General features: G+C 41.7%; 1 protein-coding gene and 1 long non-coding RNA gene across 2 annotated transcripts in view; one reads left to right on the top strand and one right to left on the bottom strand.

The window, feature by feature from the left end:
* Positions 1-23084, bottom strand: part of LOC129349478 (uncharacterized) — a 72194-nt gene that overhangs the window by 27488 nt on the left and 21622 nt on the right. The gene's annotated exons all lie outside the window — the stretch shown is intronic.
* Positions 4758-14503, top strand: slc6a1a (solute carrier family 6 member 1a). Its single transcript, XM_023299208.3, has 15 exons — positions 4758-5006; positions 6078-6461; positions 6706-6837; positions 7035-7135; positions 7301-7410; positions 7567-7699; positions 8376-8510; positions 8609-8712; positions 9382-9506; positions 9627-9739; positions 10403-10534; positions 10725-10827; positions 11160-11260; positions 11424-11591; positions 11714-14503. The coding sequence occupies exons 2-15, from the start codon at positions 6230-6232 to the stop codon at positions 12161-12163; spliced, it is 2139 nt and encodes a 712-aa protein (XP_023154976.1). The 5' UTR covers positions 4758-5006; positions 6078-6229; the 3' UTR covers positions 12164-14503.

The following is a 23084-nucleotide window of genomic DNA, read 5'->3' as shown; positions in this document are numbered from 1 at the left end:
TTTATACATCTATCAATTTTCTTTAAATTTCTTTTTCTTTTTTTTTGTACATGTGTAATATTCCCAAGAAAATGTATGCCAAATTTGTGTTTGCATGCATATAAACATTAAAAATCTACACAACGTGGAAGCAACAACGGTGTGCTCCAACATACATTTTATCATCTATTGTAGCAGTCCTTGTAATTGTATTAGATTTTTTGCTCATTTTTAGATTCAATCACAACAGATTATGTCAGTAAATTTGTTTTTCTGGAACCACCATGTCCAATTTGCCAAACAACCTTCGTGATATCTATGATATTGTTTAGAACAGCCGTTTAAGCTGTTCTTGCTAGAATACAACCCAATGCATGGTTCTTGGAGAATTCATTTCAAAGGCTCTCCTAATCTGTGACATGCATTTGTAAGTTATCGTATATTCCTGTGTAGCCATGGATGTGCTTTTTAACTCTCACAAGCCTAATCTGCACCATTAATGGACTTTTTGTAGAAGTTAATTAACCATTTTCAGTGATAGAAGCACAGCAATCCCAGTAGAGAGCCCTATAAGGAGGGAGCGACGGAGACCGATTATGCTGTTGCCTAGCAACACATGTACAAAATTTGAAGCGATTTAGTGCCCCCATACTGGTTATCATGGAGGTCATATGTTTACTAAATCCACACCGTGTGCTGGCTGTCACACAGGGCTGTCAGCAGATCAGAAGGAGTACCTGTCTCCGTCCTGCTCCGTGCATGTTGACGATTCGATGACAAACATGTTAAACCTGCAACTCGGCTGAACGTTTCTTAAATCATGGCTGTCTAATTCCATGGATTTGTGGGAACAGCATTTTCCTTTGAATCAGTGGCAAATGCAACATCCGAATCCCAAAAGAGGGAAAAAGATAGTCTTTTTCTTTTTTTTTTCTTTTTTTTTTACAGCTGCGGGATTTAAACTTCTTTGCATAGTTGATCCCTTCGGGAAGGTAAAATCAGAGGAAAAACACCAAGGAGGGAGAAGCAGAAAGCTCCCCAAATTTTTGACGGATGCTTTACTGAATGTTCCTGAAATATCATTAGCCAGCCCACCTCACTGATTCTTACATCCCACAATACTTCACTATGCATGTAAATAATCTGGCAAAAGCTGTTTGTTATCAAAAAAAGGTCCTCTTAGTTTTTTTTTCTGTTTGTAAATCGTGTGCTTTTTAGTGAGTGTGTGAGTGAAAGAGAACAGGAGGCATACAAAGAGAGAGACAGAGAGAGAGAGAGAGATGTAGGAAAGGAAAAAGAAAGAGGCGAGACAGAGCTGCTGAGGCACTCACTTCACAGCAATTTAGGTCACGCTAAACAAATGCTATACTAAAGAAGCATAGACAAATAAGAGCATCTAGCCTTGAAGTGATTTCAGCGTCTTTCGAGGCTACACATGGTGGACATCACATCGTAGGGGCTCGTAACATGAGAAGCTACAACACACATGCATATGGATGTCTCTCTGCGCAGCGTGTGCAGGTGTGAGGTAAATTTCATCAATCATCCTCCCTGGGAGGGAAGACCAAATTATATTTATGCTCTACACAGAAATACTGAGTGAGCGGTTATTCAGTTATGCATTTCTTCGCCCCAGTGAAATACATGTGTGCCAATCCCTCTGTCATCAAGACACAAGCAGCACTGCAGCTGCATTGTACTTCTACACTCTGTCAGAGCTCACAAGTGGAGAAAAACACGCACAGCAGCAATCAGGGTAACAGGCTGATGAAAATACAGAGCAGACAGCAACAGAAAAGAGGCTGCACATCCAGGCTGCTGACAGTATGACTCTTTGTGGGATTACCTAATAAGACATGTTTATGTACTAAATACCCTGTAGACTTGCTGTCAAAACAAAAGGTTGTGCAAATATTTTGTGATGTTTTTATATATATATTTATATATTTGAATTGCATTTGGTGCTGTTTGTGTTTGAATGCAACAATGAGCAGATGTATCCTTGGAGCATCATTTTCTTCTGCTTTATCACATCATTTGACATTATTACTTTCTTGTTGCTCTCTAGATAGTCGGGATAAATCCATGTCACAAAGAGCAGTGATAGAAGTTGTTTATTTTCTCCTTTTTGCCTGAATTGATCTTATCCATCCTTATTAGTTAACAAAGAAAACCCCTATAGGTGAAATTTTAATTCTCTCTGTAGGTTGACTTGCATGTTTACAATGAAAATAAAAATGGGATGTGTACACAATTCCAGCAGAAGGAGAAAAACAGCCCAGCGACAATATGAATAAAATATGTGAATTGCTTATGATTAGCATACTAATGACTAATCATCATGCTAATCAGTTCATTTTGTGGCCTCAAATTGCAGAGTGATGTTGAAAAATATGAATTCACGAAGACGCATTCGAAAAACTGAGAAAATGCTGCGAAAATCACACACTGAGATTAGCAAGCAGTTAAAACAACCATTTCAAAGTATTGATATCAAGGGAGAAAATGGAGACACTGAACTGACTTAGACACTTTTGGGAAAACTTTAGGGGAAATTTTGAAACAATTGAATCAGTTTTCAAATATAAAGACCCAAATCAGAAACATTTAAGTTATATTTAGTGTAATATTGTATCTTTGACATTTTTAAGTCCTTTTTTTTTTTACATTTGTATTAATAGCATTCAGTTACAGCTATGGATTATTTTTAAAGGGGATTTCCTTTTAGCACATAGTTTGATAATAATGCAATAATTCAGGCTGGTTTTGGAGTCAATACAGTGCAGATTTCTAACACATAAACCATAGCCGTGTCTATAAACACTTAAACATAAAAGACAAATAGCCAACAGGGAATATTCACTGCTAAATGAACTGCACCTTGGCTGTATCCTCCTGCAAATACCTCCCTGGCATTAAGATGATTTTACAGCCACTGGGCCTGTAAAGAGGGGCGACCCCAAGTCTCGGCCTCAGTCACATCCTCTGAAAGCCATTACAAGAAAGGACAAGTAATTCCAGCCTAATGGAGCAACCACAAGGAGTCAAACACGGGGCTTCCGACTGAAAATTAAGAGACTGGCGAAAAAGGGCAGTGAGCTGAATCAAAGCAAAGCTGCGGGGTGAGGAGGTCAGCTGGCTGGGAGTGCATGTCACCAGCCTATTGGACATGCCCGTGTGCTCCATCAGCAGGTGTATAAATATGTGTCATGTTTCACACTGCATGTCCGCAGGGACAGGCAGCCCAGATGGGATTTTAAATGCTGCATTTCATGTGGTATCATTTAGTAGGTTAGTTCACCCCTCATTGGTTTGCCATCTGGTGCCCTCTCAGCCTGTGATAGGAAACATTCACGCTGGAAGTCTCCTGATCTGTCTGCCAGAGCATTTCCAGCAGTTTTTTGTTTGGTTTTTTTACACCACAGTCTGCATGCACTCAAACTCAGTCACATTAGAAATAAAAAAAAGAGGAAAAAAAGTGCATTTCCTGATTTTTTTTTTCCTACCAGCCAACACGTGCAGCAGACTTTGACAACAAACTACAAGCATGGAGGCAAACTACAACGCTTTCAAGTTAGTAAAAACACAGACGAGTGGAAGCCAACATGACATCACTGATCAGGAAAAAAATAGCTGAGCTCAAGAGAAAACTTGCACTAAATATTCAAGTAAATCAAACAAGTGGGTCTATTTATACAGGGAGACACTTACCTCTTCTTCTTGAAGGTGTTTGTTCTTGTCCTCTACTTTGCGGATGGTTTCTCTGAGGACAAAAAAAAAAACAAAAGAAAAATAAAAAATCCACGGCTGGATCTACTCTTCGCTGATTTGCTGCACATGTTAATATTTCCCTCCCCTCCACACCGGCGTGTTTTGTTGTCCTACCTTTCTTTTCTTTTTCTTTTTCTTTCTTTTTCTTTTTTTTTTTTTTTTTTTGAAATTGCGAGCTTATATTCCACGACTTTATTCTTCTCATATCGTCCCCTCATTTGTGGAAGACGTCGGGCTTTGGACGATTACAGGCAGGAGTTAGACAACCAGCCACAGTGTTCCCTCCCTTTATTGACGGGCTCCCTTTATCACAATTTGCCAGATTTGCAGACAGCTGCTGACTGGCCTCACCTTCCAGATACACGCGGTTGGACCAGATAATGCTGCTTACATTACCCCCTCCATATGTTTCCATTTTGCACCTCGATCATACATTTTATTACTGGGGGGGCTGGAGGAGGGGTGGGCTTTTTTTTTTCGTGTGTGTGTGTTTGTGTGTGTGTGTGTGTGTGTGTGTGGCTGAGGAGGGGGTCACATTTTGCATTGCCGGGCGCAGAAATCCTATTTTATAACAGTAATAATGACAATAATTTTTAAAAGAAACCACTCCGTATTTTGTGTGAAATAAACATTTTTGTGCGTAAAATTGACCAATAGTTACCACCTTGAAATGGGAACTGAATGGGATGTCCTGATTTCGGTCAGTTTCTGAGAAAAGCCAAACTTGCTTTGGGAGATGGTCTCCAAAAAAACATGTGAATAGCTCATTGTTATTAGGAGTATTAATCACAACGGGAAGAGTGGAAACAATTAGAAATATTAGAAAACAAACACGCTGCAAGTGCGATGTGAGTGCAGCCTATAGATGAGGATGAGGAGGAGGAGGAGTGAGGGGGGGCGACTTTGAGATGACATTGAGGCTGTAGATGGGAGTTGAGTCTCTGGTTGTTGATGTTAGACAGTCGCACAAGGCGAAGCGGCTGCTGCCCGTGTTGATTCAGCCTCCTCCTCCTCCTCCTCTTCCTCCTCCTCTTCCTCCTCCTGGTCTTCAGCACTGCTCCCCGCTGGACAGCTCCTGCTTGGACACCTCTAACGCTGCATGGTCCCTTTAAGTCTTTTAATGGAAGTAAAATCTATTTATGTTTCAAGAAATATTGGGAGTTTACAACTTCGCCCACAGGAGGAATCTACGGATACCTCGTTTCGGGATTTGTGGCAGGCAGCGTATCCTCGGCGGCACAGATCACAGATTCATTGTGAGTAAACTGGGTGCTGGTTTCCTGCGTTTGTCTGTGCGCGTTTTTAACCTCCATAAAAACGAATCCGGTAAATGCATGATTCATTTTTTTTTTCATTTTTTTGTCTGTGCACATCATTGTTGCAATATGTTGCTGGTGGTCAATGAAATGATTGTATGATGATCTGTGGACCTACATGCTACATCCAATTAAATGCCGAATTGATAACTGTTTGCTAGTCTATTGGATGCTGCAAATGTGGAGACGCGTTCCCGTGCGTTTAATAACGCGTATGGTTTTCAATTAGTCGGACAGAAAGGGGAAGCTATTTGTGCAGGCTGATGCGTAAAGCTTTTACGCATTGGACATCCCTTTGTCTCCACTATGCGTTTTGTGTTCCAGTTTGTTTGAACCTCTCTGTATCCCTGCTGCTTTGAATTCTGTTTGTGGAGAACTGTTAGGAGAATCTGTAGGTGGTAATTGGTGGACTTCACTGTGCTTAATTCTCATAGGCTATTTGCTATTGCTACGGTGCGTCTTGCGCTTCAAGTGCGTGTTTTGGATCCTCTAATCTGTCTTAAAGTTTTCTTCTTTTTTGACGTTTCTGTAAGTGTTGTCAAATTCCGATTTCTTTTTTTTACTGGCATATTTAATTGCAGACTTTGTTTTTGCTGTCGTTTCTGCTAATCTGCCTTTGACTGCTGTTAAATTACGTGCAATCTGTCGTCTGTGTTTCTAGTTGTGGGAGCAAGTCAGCATGACTTTGCCATCGATGTTTTTTTTTCCCCTTTTTTTGGTGTTTGTTGAGTCTGATATGAATGAAAAATTTTGTCATGATGCCAAATGATCAGGATGATGCGTTAGTCTGCGTTTTTTTTAATTGCATAAGTTAAACAGTGGTGGTTTGGATGTAATTTGCAATGCTTTATTTACATCTGCCGGAGGGGTAAATGTGGAAATGTGCTGCAAAAAAAAAAAAAAAAAAAAAAAAAAAAAAAAGTGTCCATATTTGTTTCATAAATATTTTCTGCACCCGCTGAAAAAAAAGGAGACAGAGAAAAAACACAATTACTCTATTCACGATTCCAGGTTAACGGCGACTGACGAGCCGTGTGAGCACAGGCTTCATCTCCAGACATTTGGTCCAAGGGTTAGGTCTAAAAACCGCGAAGCTGCTGTCTACGTGGACTGGTGCTGAAGCCTCCCGTCCGACTGCCAGGACCTCTGCCAAATCCAGAGACATGGCGACGAACGGCACCAAAACGGATGGACAAGTCACAGAACTGAACGAGGTGGCCACTAATAATGACAAACCCAAGTCATTGGACGTGAAACCCGAAAAGCAGAAAAAGGAGTTGCCTGATAGAGAAACATGGGCGGGAAAATTTGATTTCCTCCTGTCGTGTGTGGGTTATGCAATTGGACTGGGAAACGTGTGGAGATTTCCCTATCTGTGTGGAAAAAACGGTGGAGGTAAACACTCTTTTCACTGCTAATTTTACGCACACTGCACGGCCCATTCTGCTCTGTTGAGGCACATAGTCGAGCTTACCTAATTGACCGTGTCGATAACATGAAAAAGAATAAAAATTACCTACATTTGCAACCCTAATTAATTGACGTTGTGCTGCGGTGCTTTAAGTAGTGCGTCAATGCAGTTTCAGTCCTGCATCGCTCATTTGCCTTTGCATAACTTGATCTACTCTTGTCCATCCAGGAGCCTTCTTGATCCCCTATTTTTTGACCCTCATATTTGCTGGGGTCCCCTTGTTCCTACTGGAATGCTCCCTTGGTCAATACACCTCAATTGGAGGGCTTGGTGTGTGGAAACTGGCTCCTATGTTTAAAGGTACACAAACTAGATATTTCTGGGTGAATTAATAACCCAAAAAATATAAGAATGTTTGTTTTGTAGCAATCCATACTGGAAAATGTATTTATGATATCTGATGCTTTCATTATGACCCTCAGGATTTATGGAGGCCACACAACACACATGTCCAATGATAGTTTTACTACAGTGTCTGATTTATTTCTCTATGATAGGTGTGGGCCTTGCAGCAGCTGTCCTGTCCTTCTGGCTTAATATTTACTACATTGTAATCATTTCTTGGGCCATTTACTACCTGTACAACTCCTTCACCACTGTAAGTATTCTACAGTGTGCTCACGTGACTAGTTAAACCCGCATAAGGTCAAGGTTGTTCGTGAGAAATGTAGAGTGTGATGAATGTGAGAAATGGCAAATCTCTAAAATTTCTCAAAGGGGAAATGGGAAAAAAACAGATTTTTCTTTTTGTTTCTTTTTGCAGGATCTTCCTTGGAGCTCATGTAACAATCCATGGAACACAGAGAAATGTTATACAAACTACTCCATTCCAGACACCACCAATCTCACCAGTGCAGTGGTGGAGTTTTGGGAGTAAGATATTGACTGCTTTCCCTTGTTTTTCAAAACAGCAGAGCTTCCAACTATCCTGCATGCATCCCTGAGCTACATAACAAGGCAGCCTCCTCTGCTGCATGGTTATTTCCCTGTGTGTATAATAGTCTTATTGTTGCTTGCTCTGACTTATAGGCGCAACGTGCATGAAATGACTGATGGCTTGGAAAAACCAGGCCAGCTTCGAGTGCCACTGGCAATAACACTGGCCATCGCCTGGGTCCTTGTGTACTTCTGTATCTGGAAAGGGGTTAGCTGGACAGGGAAGGTAAGATATTTGCCTGATTTGTCCACCCAAGACCTCTTAAGCTATACTGGTTCCCAATAATGAGCCAGTGTGTGACAGCTATGCAGTATTAATCAGCCTAATATCACCTCATCAATCATTGAAATTGCAGTCGGCATTGTCAAGATTGATTTTAAAATAAGACACAGAGACACCAAAAACTCATGTCCACTAATCCTATTCTGCCTCATGGTGGCTCCTCTAATTCCATTTCTCCTGACACGCTGTCTATACTGAGTGTGGATTCATGATAGGAGGAGCAACAAACAGCCAAACGCTACAATCTGGTTTTGTCCTCTCCCTTCACTTGGAGCAGTTTCTCTCCCTCGTGGTGCCACATTTTAAAAAGTCGAGTTCATCACATGACCATGGCAAATAAAATTTGTTTTGGTCATAAAATGCCCCATCTTCTGCCACATTTTGCACACAAATATCTTGTCATAAATGCACAGAGAGAGAGCTGATTCAAAGTGAAGCTGCAGGGATTTCTTTGCTGAATCTTTTTTTATCATTTGCTTTTCTGCTACAAAAATCTAGAGAATCTTTACAAACCACGTGTAATGAATTTATCTTGCAAATTCACCATTTCATGCATCATAATATACATCTTTAAGATGCATAGAGGCTTACCTGCTGATAACTGTTGTATATTTTGTAGGTCGTTTACTTCTCAGCCACGTATCCCTACTTCATGCTGTTTATTCTCTTCATCCGTGGGGTGACTCTACCTGGAGCTAGAGAGGGAATTCTGTTCTATATCACCCCTAACTTTGAAAAGCTCAAAGAATCTGAGGTAATGACATGTTATTATATGATTCATACCCATGTACCGCATGCCTGAGTGAGCAGAACTCGTCCTCATGCAGCTCAATTCTTGTGTTTCTTTGTCAGGTATGGCTGGATGCAGCTACCCAGATCTTTTTTTCCTATGGATTGGGATTGGGGTCACTTATAGCTCTAGGCAGCTACAACCCTTTCAACAATAATGTTTACAGGTAAGACTGGTGATGATTCATGACCAAGATGTAATTTATGGGATAATAGGAGAGGGAAAGATGGTGAATTTGAAAAACAAGCACATATCGTAATAACTGAGCTGCTAATAGCTGCTCTTTTACTATATTATATTCCCTGAGATCTCATTTGAGTGTACTTGATAAGAGCTTTTAAAAAAGTTATTAATGTACGTCGATGGCATGAAAATAACAACAGTCTAAGGAGAAGGCTGTTTCTTTCTGTTGGTGCTAGAGGAAGAAAAAAAAGAAGTATTATTGCAAAGCCTGAGTGTTTTCTCCGTCAGCCCCACAGTTCTGGGTCACATAAACAATCAGTTACATAAAAATAGTTGCATTCATTTTGTGGGCTTGTTTCAGTTGGATCTACCTTTCTATCACATCTGTCTAAAAGGATATGGTTTTAGTACTTGACACGGGTTCTTAAATAAATACATTTATATCTGTCGGAAACAATAAAGACTGCATTTCTAATGAATAACTTTGTGATCAAAAGGAATAAATAGCAATGATGTGTTTTCGCAGCTACTCTTTCTCTTACTCTTTGTGGGCAGGTTTTTTTTTAAAAAAGAAGGTCAAGATGGAAGCAAAAATAAAAAGACTCAGTTTAAATCTTTGACAGCAGACCTATTTTATATTTTCTCTCCCCAGAGACTCTGTCATTGTGTGCTGCATCAACTCATGTACCAGCATGTTTGCTGGCTTTGTAATCTTCTCCATTGTTGGCTTCATGGCACATGTGACAAAGAAAGACATTGCCGACGTAGCAGCTTCAGGTAACAACAGATTTCTGTTTCTGTCAATGATGCTTTTCTCGACACCTCTATGTGCATCTGCATCTCCGAAAACTGTGAGAATAACCCTGATGAAATGTGATTTTCCTCTTTACTATCCAGGTCCTGGCTTAGCTTTTCTGGCCTACCCGGAGGCTGTAACCCAGTTGCCTGTGTCTCCTCTCTGGGCCATTCTGTTCTTCTCCATGCTGCTCATGCTGGGGATAGACAGCCAGGTAAGGGGCTTGGAGATGATCTGCTCATGTGCTGACCTAAATATTTAAATGCAGGTACATGTCATGCAGCTCACCCCTGCTCTCTGCATGATAAGCATGCAGTTTGCTTTTTGTGGGCAGATATAGCTGGGCTTTGACATCAGCTGTCACGTATTTTTAATGCAACTTTATCACCTCCATATGGCCTCAGGTCTGGCTGTCTGTGTTTCTTCATTTTGTGTACGATATCTGAGTTTGAATAAGGTCACAGAATTTAGACAGATGCGTTCATATATTGGCCGCGACTGCCAGCACTTCAAAAAGACATAAAATACAACCCTAGTTTAAATGTTATAGCAACAGTGCTTTTGCATATCAGGGCTTTTACCGAAACAGTCTCCAACAAGTGGATGTTTGGTCATTCTGAAAATTAAGTTAGCATTTACGTCCCATGGTTTGGTGCATACCGCAGTTCTTTGTCATTTGTCGTCATCCGTCGGTTTCATCAGGAAAATCTAGCTTCTCTGGCAAAGGATGCATTTTGCAAAGATCTCTGCAAAATAGAAAAATATACATCTTCTGTAAAAATAATATTCATGTTAAAGAATTTAAAAGCAGCAAAGTGCCAAAAGCGCATATATTCATACTTATGCCTAATGCTGTTTCTTTGATCCTGTCCTTCAGTTCTGCACTGTTGAAGGCTTCATCACTGCTCTGGTGGATGAGTTTCCCAGAGCTCTTAGGGGTAGACGAGAGATCTTCATCGCTGTTGTCTGTCTGGTGTCCTATGTGATCGGACTTTCAAACATCACACAGGTACAGCAGGGCAGCTCTCCCATGTTACTACTGACTATACATGGCATAAGATTAAACAAATAAACAAATTCATTCATCTGTGTAATATGTAAGGTGCAATTTAAAATGTTAGATTTTTTACTCTCTTAATTAACAATAATACCAGAGCATATGTATGTTTTGTAACACTTATTTCTTTTTCTGTGACCAGGGTGGAATCTATGTATTTAAACTGTTTGACTACTACTCTGCCAGTGGAATGTGTCTGCTGTTCTTGGTCTTCTTTGAATGCATCTCCATATCCTGGTGCTACGGTGTGTATCATCAGTGTTTTCATGCAAGTTAGCAAAAGAAATTGGCTTAATTATCATGAAAAAATTTGCATTTTTCTGTACAATTTCACAAATTAAGTTGCTCAGACATCCCTAATGTGAGAAGTCGGGGGTTAAAAATATAAATACCAAGGTTAGAAGCCGTCACACCTACGCTGAGATATTTTCCGCAGCTTCAAACGCTGTTCAGCCTCAAGGTCATGAGCACTCATGTGTTCCACCTCACCGTCCTCATCATCATGCATGGCAGGCCAGCAGCAAATTGAAATAAATTGGATATGAATATTTTGATCATAGATTCATTTGTCTCGCAGGTGTGAACAAGTTCTACGACAACATCCAGGAGATGATTGGTTACAAGCCGTGTATATGGTGGAAGATGTGCTGGGTCGTGTTCACCCCTCTCATTGTCGCTGTGAGTACTCTGAACTAATACAACCGTACATCTAAAGTCATGACATGAAAAATGAAACAATAAATAAAGTCAATATTACCTGCCTGCGGCCATGTCAGGCTGAGACCGCGCTGCCTGTAGTCAGTCGTGTCAGGATGCATAAAGCGTCTCATGTCTCCCACAGGGGGTGTTCTTGTTCAGCGCCGTACAAATGGTTCCTCTCACAATGGGAGACTATGTGTTCCCAGGCTGGGGTCAGGGAGTGGGCTGGCTCATGGCGCTGTCCTCCATGGTTCTCATACCAGGATACATGATCTACATGTACCTTGGGCTCAAGGGGACTTACAAAGAGGTAAGAATGAAATCCTGTGCTGTTGCTTTGTTGGGTAAACACCACATTTTTTAGCATTAACGTTCATTCTGACTCTGTGTCCTAATGTTGCCTTTCTCTCATTAATTTTGCTCGTCTCCCAGCGACTTCGGATAATGCTTCAGCCTCCTGCGGTTACAAGGCGACGCCAGGAGAACGGACCTGAGCAGCAAGCGGAAACCAACACCGCCAACCTGTCCAGCCCCGCCAATCCAGCCAACCCCGCCAGCCCCATTAACCCGGCTCCCGCCAACCCCGCCAGCCCCACCAATCCTGCTCCAGTCAACTCCACCAGCCCCGTGACCCCTGCTAACCCGGCCCCTCCGCCAGCTAACCCGGCCGCCGCCACCAGCCCGGTAAACCCGGCGACAAGTCCCGCCACCACCGTCACCATCACCACCACCACCACGGCCAGTCCGGCTAACCCCAGCACCACCACAACTGTCAGTCCGATCAGCCCACCGCCCAACCCGACCAGCCCAACAGAGCCGGTTAACCCCCCGAACCCTACAAGCCCGACCTCTAACCTGACCAATGCTGAGGCCAACGTGTAGACAACAAAGAAACCCTCATGGAGCATGTAGACAAAAAGAGAACATTACAAAGGACTTCCAAGATTTTAATTGATTCACCTACCTCCAGGGGCAATATGTGATCAAAACAGATTTTCAAACCATGTTTCAGTTTTCTGCATTTGTAAAACCAAGCCAATGATGTCTTATTGTTGGTTTGCATTCTGAAAAACAATATCAAAGACTGTTAGTGTTCACCAATACAACCGTAATTCTGAAGAAAAAAAATGTAAACATACTGTGTAATACTGTGAGAAAAGAAAAAAAACTTAGAGATATAGATTAGAGATTTGTTGAATATCTTCATGAATCAAGTAAATACCGTGTGAATATAGTAGATGAAGTAGTGAACAAAATTGACATCATTGAAGAGTGCAAGGGATGGCGTCAATTTTATTGTGGATGTTTACTAAACCTCACACAGTTGTCTCTTTTCCAAACGTTGCTCTCTGTGAGGTAAACTACGGGCCACAAGGCGAAACCGGGAGCTCTGAGTAAGCACAATGCCAATAAGAAGTTCATGTTTAGGAGCTCTGGAGCAATCCAGTATGTGTCGCAAAAGATTTTGTGTGTGTGAGAGAGACTGTTATTTTTCCTTCCTTTTTTTTCAGTAAAAAAAAAGAAAAAGAGAAAACTTTTATGTGATCAAAACATTTTTAGAATTATTTTTAGGATGTTTTATACTATATGTGTTGTGATGGAGGACCAAAATCAATAGGCAGACAAAAGCAAAAACTATGCCATTTAAGTATTTGGTTGGCAAAGCACAGGGTACAAAGAAGTACAAAAAAAGCAACAAAAAAAAAGCACAGGGTTAGAAAAATGATTTACAAACGTCGACTATCCCGTAATGCTGACAGTCAGTCCTGTTTACGTTTTGCATGCTTTCCTCAGGAACATCAGTGAAAAAAATCTGAAATGTCTCCTGACAAAAGAAGAAGATGATGATGTTGATGACGATGAAGAAGAAGAACAGAGACGGCCTTAAGCCAATACACCAATTTCAACGAAGCCATAGTCTGTTTACATGACTGGGCAGAACTACAAAATACCACTTTGTATGCTAGCACAAAAAACCTGGACCAACTCTGTGTTTAAGTACAGTCATGATTCTTTCTTTATGTGTCATGATCAATTATAGTTTGATCAATATGTATTCAGCAATACATATGTAGATGTATAAGTGCAGGCCAGTAAGCAAGTGGTCTGTTTCTCTTTTTGTTTATGTTGTCTTTGCTTTACTAGTGAAAAGCACAAAAGCTTTAATTTCCCCAGACTTTTGCCATGGCGTGTTAGGACAATGTTAGTTTGCTTCTATGGCAGCTACTGTGAAAGGCATCTGGTCGAACAGAACATGTTTACCTTGAAAAGCAAAACAACTGAGCGAAAATGTGAAATGGCTACAGTTCATGTCCTGTGAATTTTGTATAAAGTTACTCTACCACAATTTTCTCTGGAACTTTGTTGTAAAACTGTACTGTGTAAAACATGTAACTGTGAATGTCTGTAATACATTGGAAGTTATTGTCTAAATGTTGAAAAAAATGGAGTTGCTGTTTTCTGCAATAATATTTTGATCACAGAAGCTAAAGCACATATCTTACAGAAATATATGAAATGATGATGACAATGAAGATACTGACGGTTATATTAAAAATAGAAACTATGTCTAGTAAAACAATATTGTTTTGTATATTTTTAACTGTCTCACTGCCTAATGTAAAACATAATATAAACATGATATGTATCTAAATGGTGTCAAATGATAAAGCACGATTGTTATGTTATACAAACAGAAAAAGACTGAAAAAATAAAGAGTTATAGAAAATATAAATACAATACACGCCTGGCATATGTCCCTTATAGCATGTGTGTTTAAAGTAGCAGCCCCGTGATTTTCGACAGTGTTCCCAGAAAATTAGGTCAACCCCAACTACCCTATCAAAACATGTATGCTGCTCTGAATCCCCCTGCAGTAATTGGCTGTTGTTCTTTCTCTTGTAAATAAACCCCGTCCATGGAGTATTTCTAGTCAATAGATTTTAAAAAAGAAAAAAAGTGAGACCAATAAAATTACAAAGAGGGATTAGGTGGAGGAACATACAAAGAGTTGAATAGCTGGATTCATTTTTGTGTGTGTGTGTGTTTATTTTAGAATGAGGCCAGGTGGGACGTGTAAAATGGAATAAAACCTTTTCCTCAGTAGTTTTTCGGGTGAAGACGGCATCCAGCTTAGCTCTACCATGGGGGTAAAAATAAATAATCATTACGGTAGAAAAAAAAGAATAAAAAAATAAAAATAGGCATCACAAGTGTCTGAAGCCTTTCCTTGTGGTTTATTGAGTGTCAGAGGCACAAGCTGATAGAGAGGCCTCAGCAAGCAAGAAAAACATCACCACAAAACAGCTCTTGCCCCGGGGCCTGGCGTACCCACCCGCCCCATCTCCCCAGCCTCTTATGGCTCTGTGTGTGTTTATGTGCGCGTGTGTGTTTGACTCTGTGTGTGTTTGTGTATGTGTGTGCATCTTCTCCCCCACCTCCTGCAGTTGCTGCTTCCATTAGCTTCCAGTGTGATAAAAGAGACGGCACCAGCTGACACCACCACAATGACTCGCCATGGATAAAAGAATGAGATGTCCCCTCTAGTAGCTCGTGGCAAACTCTGTGTGTGTGTGTGTGTGTGTGTGTGTGTGTGTGTGTGTGTGTGTGTGTGTGTGTGTGTGTGTGTGTGTGTGTGTGTTTGTGTGTGTCTGTGGGAAGAGAGAGACGGGTCAGCGATGGAAAGCTATGTGTGCAAGTGGACTGGGGTTTGAATAATGCCCCTAATGGCAGCTCATATAAACTAGCCCCTGATGGACGACTTAGTAGCCTCCCTTTATTCCCAGTTGTGTAATTTAGCATCATTACCTATGAAAACCAGTCACCACCGCGACAACCCAAACTGATGTCCTACGTCCTCGAGAGCCATAGATCATCATTTTCGGCAGGGGAGGACAGGGAGAAGAAGCTCTTGATTATTTAGGAGCAATCTAGCAGAACTCAATTAGTCTGAGGTTACGACAAATTATAGCAGCTTCAGCGCTGACAAATGTAACTTTTTTCTTTTATTACTAATATTTTTACGCACGCCAGAAAAAAATATTTTGCTTCCTGGGCTTTAAGTAGACTCCAAAATGTATGTTTTTTGTAGTTTTTCTACCAGAGAGGATGTACAAGCTGTTGACCCATTTCTCGACTTCCTTCTTTTTTTCTTTCTCCGGTGTTGACATCCCAGGGTTAAGATAAATTCTGTGACCCAACAAATTGGTGACCTGTTTAGGAATTCAGCTATATTGTCGCTCCAGATGACTTTATCATCATGACATACTGTGTCTTGTCATGGAAAACTGGCATTTAGCTCGATCTAAAATTGCGACTCCATAATATTCGGACGTGGTCACAAATTTTGATAAAGTCTCTGTTTAGAGCATCAACACCTCACGAGTCGGTATTTGGTCAATTCAGGCTTCTTCCAGTAGCAGTTCTTGTAGCATCACTAAAATCTTACAGGTCACAGATTTCAGCATAACACCTATTCCAACACTTATTACTATGATGACTAAATTTGTGCTGATTCCTCAAACAGCTTGGATCTCTACTCAAGCATTTTTACTTCCATGTATTGTTCTGTTTTTGTTTAGTCAGCCTCTGTTAATCGGGCAGTTTTCTCTTATTTGTGCATTAAAAGGCAAATAAAACACCCCCAAAGTCTGGAGAGTTTCATTATTTTTTTGGGTTTCATAATGTGCATGATGTGAAACCCATTGACTCAGTGATAAAAGGAGCGTATAAATAAACTTGACCATGAGCTCACACTGTACATGAAGTATGGCCATCAGCACTGCACACATTAATTGATATGGATAGCATTAATTAATGTGGGGCTATTTTTTGTCGTGTAGAGCACAGCGTCTCTACAGGGGCTGATCAGCTCCATTTTGTGGCCAGATCTGAGCAAGGGGACATTGTTTGGTGTTTAGCATTTCTTGGCACTCTCTGTGGCGAGCCTATTTTTAAAGTTAAAAAGTGCTTGCAGTGTGGCTGCAAGAGAGGACACTGAAGAAGCAAACTGGTGATCCATGATGCTTTTATGAAGGGATGACAGAACGCTACAGCTTATAAACTCACACAGACTGCAATGATTAATCCTCATAGCCCACTTAGCGCAAGAAAAACTAATTCTGCTGTGAAGATGAAAAGGCTGATAATTATGTTTATACTTTCTCTGTTTTTGTAACCTCGGTGCCAAAGGATTTTCTTAATCATAATGTCCTGTTGGATTTGTGTTGTTGCGGGTCACAGAACCTGGATATTTTCTGACATGAATTTCGTGTGATCATTCGTGACATTTTTCCTCAGATGCATTCGCTTTGCCCCAGACTTCTGTCTGAGGTACACTCACCCGAGAATTCAAAGCAAATACATTAATGAATAACTAATCTTTGCAGATGCATGAATCTACATATCAATGTAATCAGAGGATGTTGTGTGCATGGCTATTTCCAGCAGAGGGGCTGAGAGGATGTCAAGCATGCAAAGCCTCTCTGCATATATGCTAATCGGGCTCCATTTTCCAGTGTGAATATGAAACTTGCTGAAACGAACTTGTTTACCGATTCCCTTTTAAGGATCCAAAGTGTCTTTTCACACATGAGCACAACCTGCACTGCTGCTTACATATTAAACGTATATTTGAGCTGTGCAGCTGAGTGAGGTCTGAGATCTGTGGGTGCACTCTGGGATGAAAATGTGGATTCCCAATGATTTTTGCTGTTTCATGATATGCTGTCATGACACAGCAAATATTGTGGTTATTTCAGGGCACAAAGCTCTGAGGCAAAGAGAGCATTTTGGTGCAGATACAAAGATCAGACTCTGAAGCCTATGCCAAAGAGGTTACCCTGTCACAAATCATTACAAATCAAGAACTTGCTATGCTTCCTGTAAGAATATCTATGAGTTTGGAAGGACAAAGTTGAATTTCTATTCTGTATTTCAGTATAACAGTGGCTATCTCACATTTGGACTACACAGAAAAAATTGTATTTCAGGATAGCATTTTCAGTCAAAGAATATTACAAAGAAGTGAAGTGATTAAAATGAATCTCTGTAAGCGAGAGTGAATTTTAAACGTCACGATGAAGACGACAAGTTTAGCTAATCAGGAGACCGTCCCCAGCTACCTTCAGTTTGCTCTAGTGTGTCTTGTCTTTTGTCACAGCTTATAACATCTCCCAAATGTGCCAGAGGCTTATGGGGGAGTCACTGTAGATTACTGCCTGAATAGGCGAAGTGAAACACTGACAAAGAATTAGGGTGCAGAACATATCTAGAGAAGAAGCAGCAATCTTTTCTGCTGTCCTTGTTCTAGAAATTTGATGTATACTCTGCGTGTGTATATAGAAAGGCATATGTGTAATATATGCTAATATTAAACAAGTGTACATATATGATGAATTTCAGACCCGGCTAATTTACAGTACTGAATAGCTCATGCTGAACGTCTGCCAAGGGGAGAAATTCCACATGGTGAGCAGGACATGTTACTCTGCCTGGATGTCACGCACAGTGGGCACTCTGGATGATCTTGTGTCCTGATGTGAAGCCAGTGGGAGGAAGGGCTAGCTCTCCAATGAAGCTCCTCTAATGGCTTCCTCCTGGATTCCCTGCCCAAAGGGCCCTGTGCTCTACCCTGGGCCTCTTTATGCAGGAGTTGGGGCTGTGGGACTTTGATAACAGCTGACAAATGAAAAACTCTGCCGACATCAAATGGAGTTATTTGTTTTCCTGCTCTTACGCAGAAATGACAACAGAGAAAACATACTCTGTGTTCCACTGAATTTCATTATTCTGCGGCTAATCTCTTGGATCTTAACTCGCACTGACTGGCAATGCTGCACGTTCAAGCACCTGTGTGCATGTGCCACAGATGCAAATTATCGTTGTGTTTGTGCATGCATGCTTGTGTGTACTGTTGTTTTTGCACAAATGAATGCATGCACATGTGTATGCATGCTTGTGTTTGTGGTAGTATGTGTGCATGAAGTTACTGTATGCAAACGTGTACAAATGCTCCCGTTAAGTGTGAAGAAAGGACAAGGCAGCTGCTCCAGGCACAGCTTTAGTAAAGACCTGCATTCTAAATAAGTTCTGTCAGATTACGCCAGCACACACTTAACACTTCACTCCTCAGGATGCTGGCTGAGTCTCCTCAGTTTATTACAGCTGGGAACTGAAAGTGAGGTGGAAGGTGAGGATCAGGTGATTTACAGAAGTTCATGACCCTAAACTATTGGTATTTTACTTAAAAATAAACTTCTTGAAATTGTCAGTGGTTAACGTGAATGTATTTTTTTTATTCTGACACGACAAATGATTTCTATATATTTTTGACAAAGATCCCAGTTGTCTATGTGTGTGTGTATGCAAACGAATGTTGATTTGATTATTTTTGGCACATCGTTATATGCAAATGTGACCAAGTGACCTCCACACATGCTTTGCATGTATTATCCCTACTGTTGCATGACATTTTCACTCATGTAGTTATGCCCTTGGCTGCACATTGCAACTGTGCAGAATAAAACAGATATTTAAGCCAACCCACATGAATTAATAGCCCCCTCCCACAAAGATGACCCGGAAACTGAGGTAACAACATGAGACACGTACAGTGCTGTGCTCTGGGAGACATTTTGAAGGCCTGTTAAGATGCAGTTTACTCTTTCTGACACGTAAAAAACACACGGGCAACTTTTATAGAAACGCTGTCATGTGCAAACAAGCTCATTCATTTGCTGTATGTCTCACTCTCTTCCTTAAACAACACATACACACACACACACACACACACACACACACACACACACACACACACACACACACGATGATTAAGAGGTCGGAGGACCTTCGGGCCGTGCTTGGACTTGAGGCAGCACTGAATCATAGCTATGATGTGGTGCATGCTTTCTATTCTGATCTGTCAGAGAGGTTTGGGAACTGTGCTCACTGATGAGTGAGTCGGACCAGGCTGGGCCACAGTGGCCTGCCCAGTCTGTCCTTCCCGTCCTCGGGCACCTCGGCTCCACGCTCTGCCTCCCCCGAGCTAAACAGTGACAGGTAAGACACCCCGAAAGAAGCCTGGACACCGCAGGGCCGAGACACACAGCAAGGGTCAATGAGGTCAAGACAGAGCAGAGCAGCAGGGCAATCAATGGTGTTACCTCGGTAGGAGACACATACACAGCAGGACCGACTTCTATTCACCCAAAAGAAACATACTGACATTTATAGACAGAAAAATCAGACTAATGTCCTTCCTGTGTTTTCCTTGTTCAGTGCAGTATATACTGTGAATCTGATATTGAAATGTAGTACATTTATGCTTTTTGAGGCACTTACAGAATAGAAATTATCTATTTACAAGAAATAAATGAGGTTCCATCAATGCTCCATTTTTTTTTTTCAAATTAGCTTTTTTCCCTCCTCATATGATGACAGAATGACTGCAGAAGATTCAGCAGTTTATTATGAGCAAGTGCATCAACTCATCAGAAATGTCTAAAGGCACTGTGATGCATTTGCCAGAATCCAAAAGTCCAGCCTTATATTTTGGGTTGGTTTCTTGGGTCAAGACAAAAAACAAACACTTTTTTTTGGTTCTTCTCTAACAAAGTCAGTGCCATTTATATCATATGTAAAAGACAGTGACATTGGTGTTTATTTATGACAGCTTATCACTAGTTTTCATCATACACGTCTGCTTGGCCTCCAGAAAGGAAAATAGCGAAGATACAACATTGCAAACATCAAAGCATGGAGCAGTAAAAACTATCTTAACTCGATGAATAAATTTGTTAGATTTCGGATGATTTGATATCATACAGTGAAATATAGATATAATATATAAAATAGATATTCTTTCATACCATTCCTTAAAAACAAGGCTGAGATCAATGATGACATTCCAACAAACGTCTACAATTAAGTCCCCACATGAGTTTGGAACTATCAAGTAGGTCTGACAATATGAGTGGAGGCAAAGCTTTGCGCTGGAGTGAAGTTCCTGTGGTCTGTCAAACACATCCTCTGGCGGGGCCTAATGTGGCGTGTGACACGTCACACCCTATCACTCTGCCTTACAGATGACCAGCCGCTTACGTATGCCGCGTGCACCACTGGATCCCAAACCAGACACTGTCAGGTGTGATAACAGTTTGTGCGCCAAACCCACTCTGAAGCCTTGCCCTCTCCCGTTCCCCCACAATTCATTTGATGCTGCAGCCGCACAACTCGCGGTCTGCTATGCACCACTGCAAGCATGTGCTGTGTCCTAAAGACGCTTTTATTCCTGGTTCACCTACTCATTCCCCCAAGGCTGAGGGCCAGAGATAACCCAGCCGCTCGGCTCCCTCAGACCAATGAACCACTCTCCAACACTGGGGGTTTAAACAGCGATAAGGACTGCTGCTGATCCCCTCTGTTTGGGGGGAATCAAAGCCTTCTGTATGAGCTGAGGTTCACTGTGGAGACAATGCTGAATGCGGTGTATATACCACACGTATGCCCCCCTATGGGATTAATGTACACCACTGTACAGCAGCAAGTACTCCCTCCAAAAATTTTTAGCTTTTTTGCGGCACTTTATTTTAATATCTGTATCTGCACCCCTTGGTCCCAAAATGTGCCGCCTGCATTTGACATTGGAGGTAAATGTCCCCCCAGCACACTCATTATTTCAATCCTCACAAGGCTGTGGACAGGCCCAGCCTCTCTGACAGGGTTTGATGCTCTCTTGCTCTTTCTCTGTCTGTGTCGCTGTTATTTCCACTTGATGGAGACCTTTGTTTCAGCATGAAAAAAGGGGTGGTTTGGTTTTCTCACCCCCCCCAACCCCTTTTTTTTTCTGTTTCCGTCCTGGATTTGTGCGTTTGAACATTTAGCCACATTAGGAGAGAATTCTGCAAAATGTTAAGCGGAAACCCCTTCAGAAAAATGTTTTTATCATAATTGCATCAGTTTTTTTTGAGCAGGGAGATAAAAAATTATTATATATTAAATATTTCTGTAGAATTTCTGTGATGGCACTCACTTTCCTTTTATTAAGTCGATCTCTTTTTGATTTTTTTTTCCCAACTGGGTTAAAGTTGCATGAGGATGTAGGAGAGCAAGTAAATGAATAAAAGCACATCAAAAAAATGAGGTGTAAGATCTGCACACCTGAAGCATCTTCATGCCCTATCTGGTCTAATCTTTTTTTTTTCTCTCCACTCTGAACCTCAGATCGTTCCCCCATTTGCTCTGTTTGGTTTTCAACATGAAGGGGAATGCTGAAGCAGATAATAATGCAGTCTACTGTACAGTCTCCCGGTAATGAAGTCTGATAAAACAATGTGATGGAAGAAGAGAAGGAAAAATCAGCAAGGAGCGATTTTTCTGTGCTGGATTGTTTTCTTTGATCTGGAGTGCAGTGAAAGGAGGGCATTATGTAACGTCTTCAGCACACACATGGCCAACTGTGTGACTGCCAAACACACAGGGGGGAGTGGTAGTGGCGGTGGTGGGGTGCCGTGGCAAAGCGGGGGGAGGCGGGGAGGAGAGGTTGGGGGGACGGTGGGGGGAGGCAGACAGACAAGAGGAAAGAGATAGGGCCATGGAAGACAGTAGTAGACGGCCGTGAGAGGAAAAACATTGCTGCTCATATTGGTGCTGGGTCACTTTCCTTATTAAGGCTGCTCAGTCGAGCTGCATTAACGCGGGCCCTAACAAGCCTCATAATGAGACATGAGAATGCCCCTTAGTGATGGTTCAGACATCTTTCTGCTGTTCGCCGCCCAAAACCCACCATCTCAATTCACATCCCCTCTGCCTGCTGTTTAAAGAAGGAAATTTGAATAATTACACGGGGTCCCGATCTTGCAGGAAAAATACAGTCTCAAACTAACAAGGAATACTAGGCCGTCATTTGTATGTCCTAATTGGAAGCAATTCATTATCTCGAAGGAGCCACAAAAAAAAAAAAACAGTAGCACAGTCATGCTATTGTGCAGCAGATGGCCCTTTAAATCAATCATTTACAAATCAATAATATATAAAAGTATGAAGTTCAAGCCAACTATATCAGTGGGAAATCACTGGCTGCGTCGAGCACCATACGGTGATGCGGCAGGCCAAGTGTGGGCAACAAAACAGGTCAAAGATGGAGCTGAGGCAGCATGTAGTGCGGAGGGATGTAAAGGAGAAATGTATGAATAGGAAACTGCCAAATCAGTGCAGCACGCATGCCACACCAAGAGGGTCTTATCAAGAAGGAGCCGTCTTAAGGAGGAAGTGAGGAAAAGGCGAAGGGCTATTGGTGGAAGTGTGTTTGCGGTGGTGTGCAGCTGAAAACTGATGTTGAGATGGCCTGACAGGGTCTGTTTCTGTTCATCGTAAGACTGTTATCCAGAGTGACCGTGTTGTCTTCCCTTCCCTCCACAAAGGTTATGCCATTGCCAGCAGTCCACATGACACAATGAATGAGCCACAATTGCCTGAGCCAGAGACGTTCATCAGGTCGGTCTTGATGTACGTTCAAGCCTTGCACCCAATCCGCAGCACGTTCAAGAGTCGTATACGAGCAAATCTGCATCGGATCTCGATACTTCTCCTCTTGTTTATGACCTATAGTGAGGCTGCGATTGCATTTTAGAAATGACGTGCTTGGTAATCGGGTGTGTTGGGCTGTCAGCTCAGGGTGCATGATCTTGCCAGCATGACTCAAGTCTGCCCGTGAGCTGCTTCCTGTGCCTGTGCATCTACTCCAGTTGCTCGTATGATCTATTTTAGATTCTTTTGCCCAAGGATGTGTGTGCATCCTCACAG

The sequence above is a fragment of the Amphiprion ocellaris genome, chromosome 8 (genome assembly GCF_022539595.1).
Source record: "Amphiprion ocellaris isolate individual 3 ecotype Okinawa chromosome 8, ASM2253959v1, whole genome shotgun sequence".
NCBI classification, from domain to species: Eukaryota; Metazoa; Chordata; class Actinopteri; family Pomacentridae; genus Amphiprion; species Amphiprion ocellaris.
Note: the sequence above shows the minus strand (reverse complement) of the source record. Positions and strands in the feature narration are given on the sequence as shown.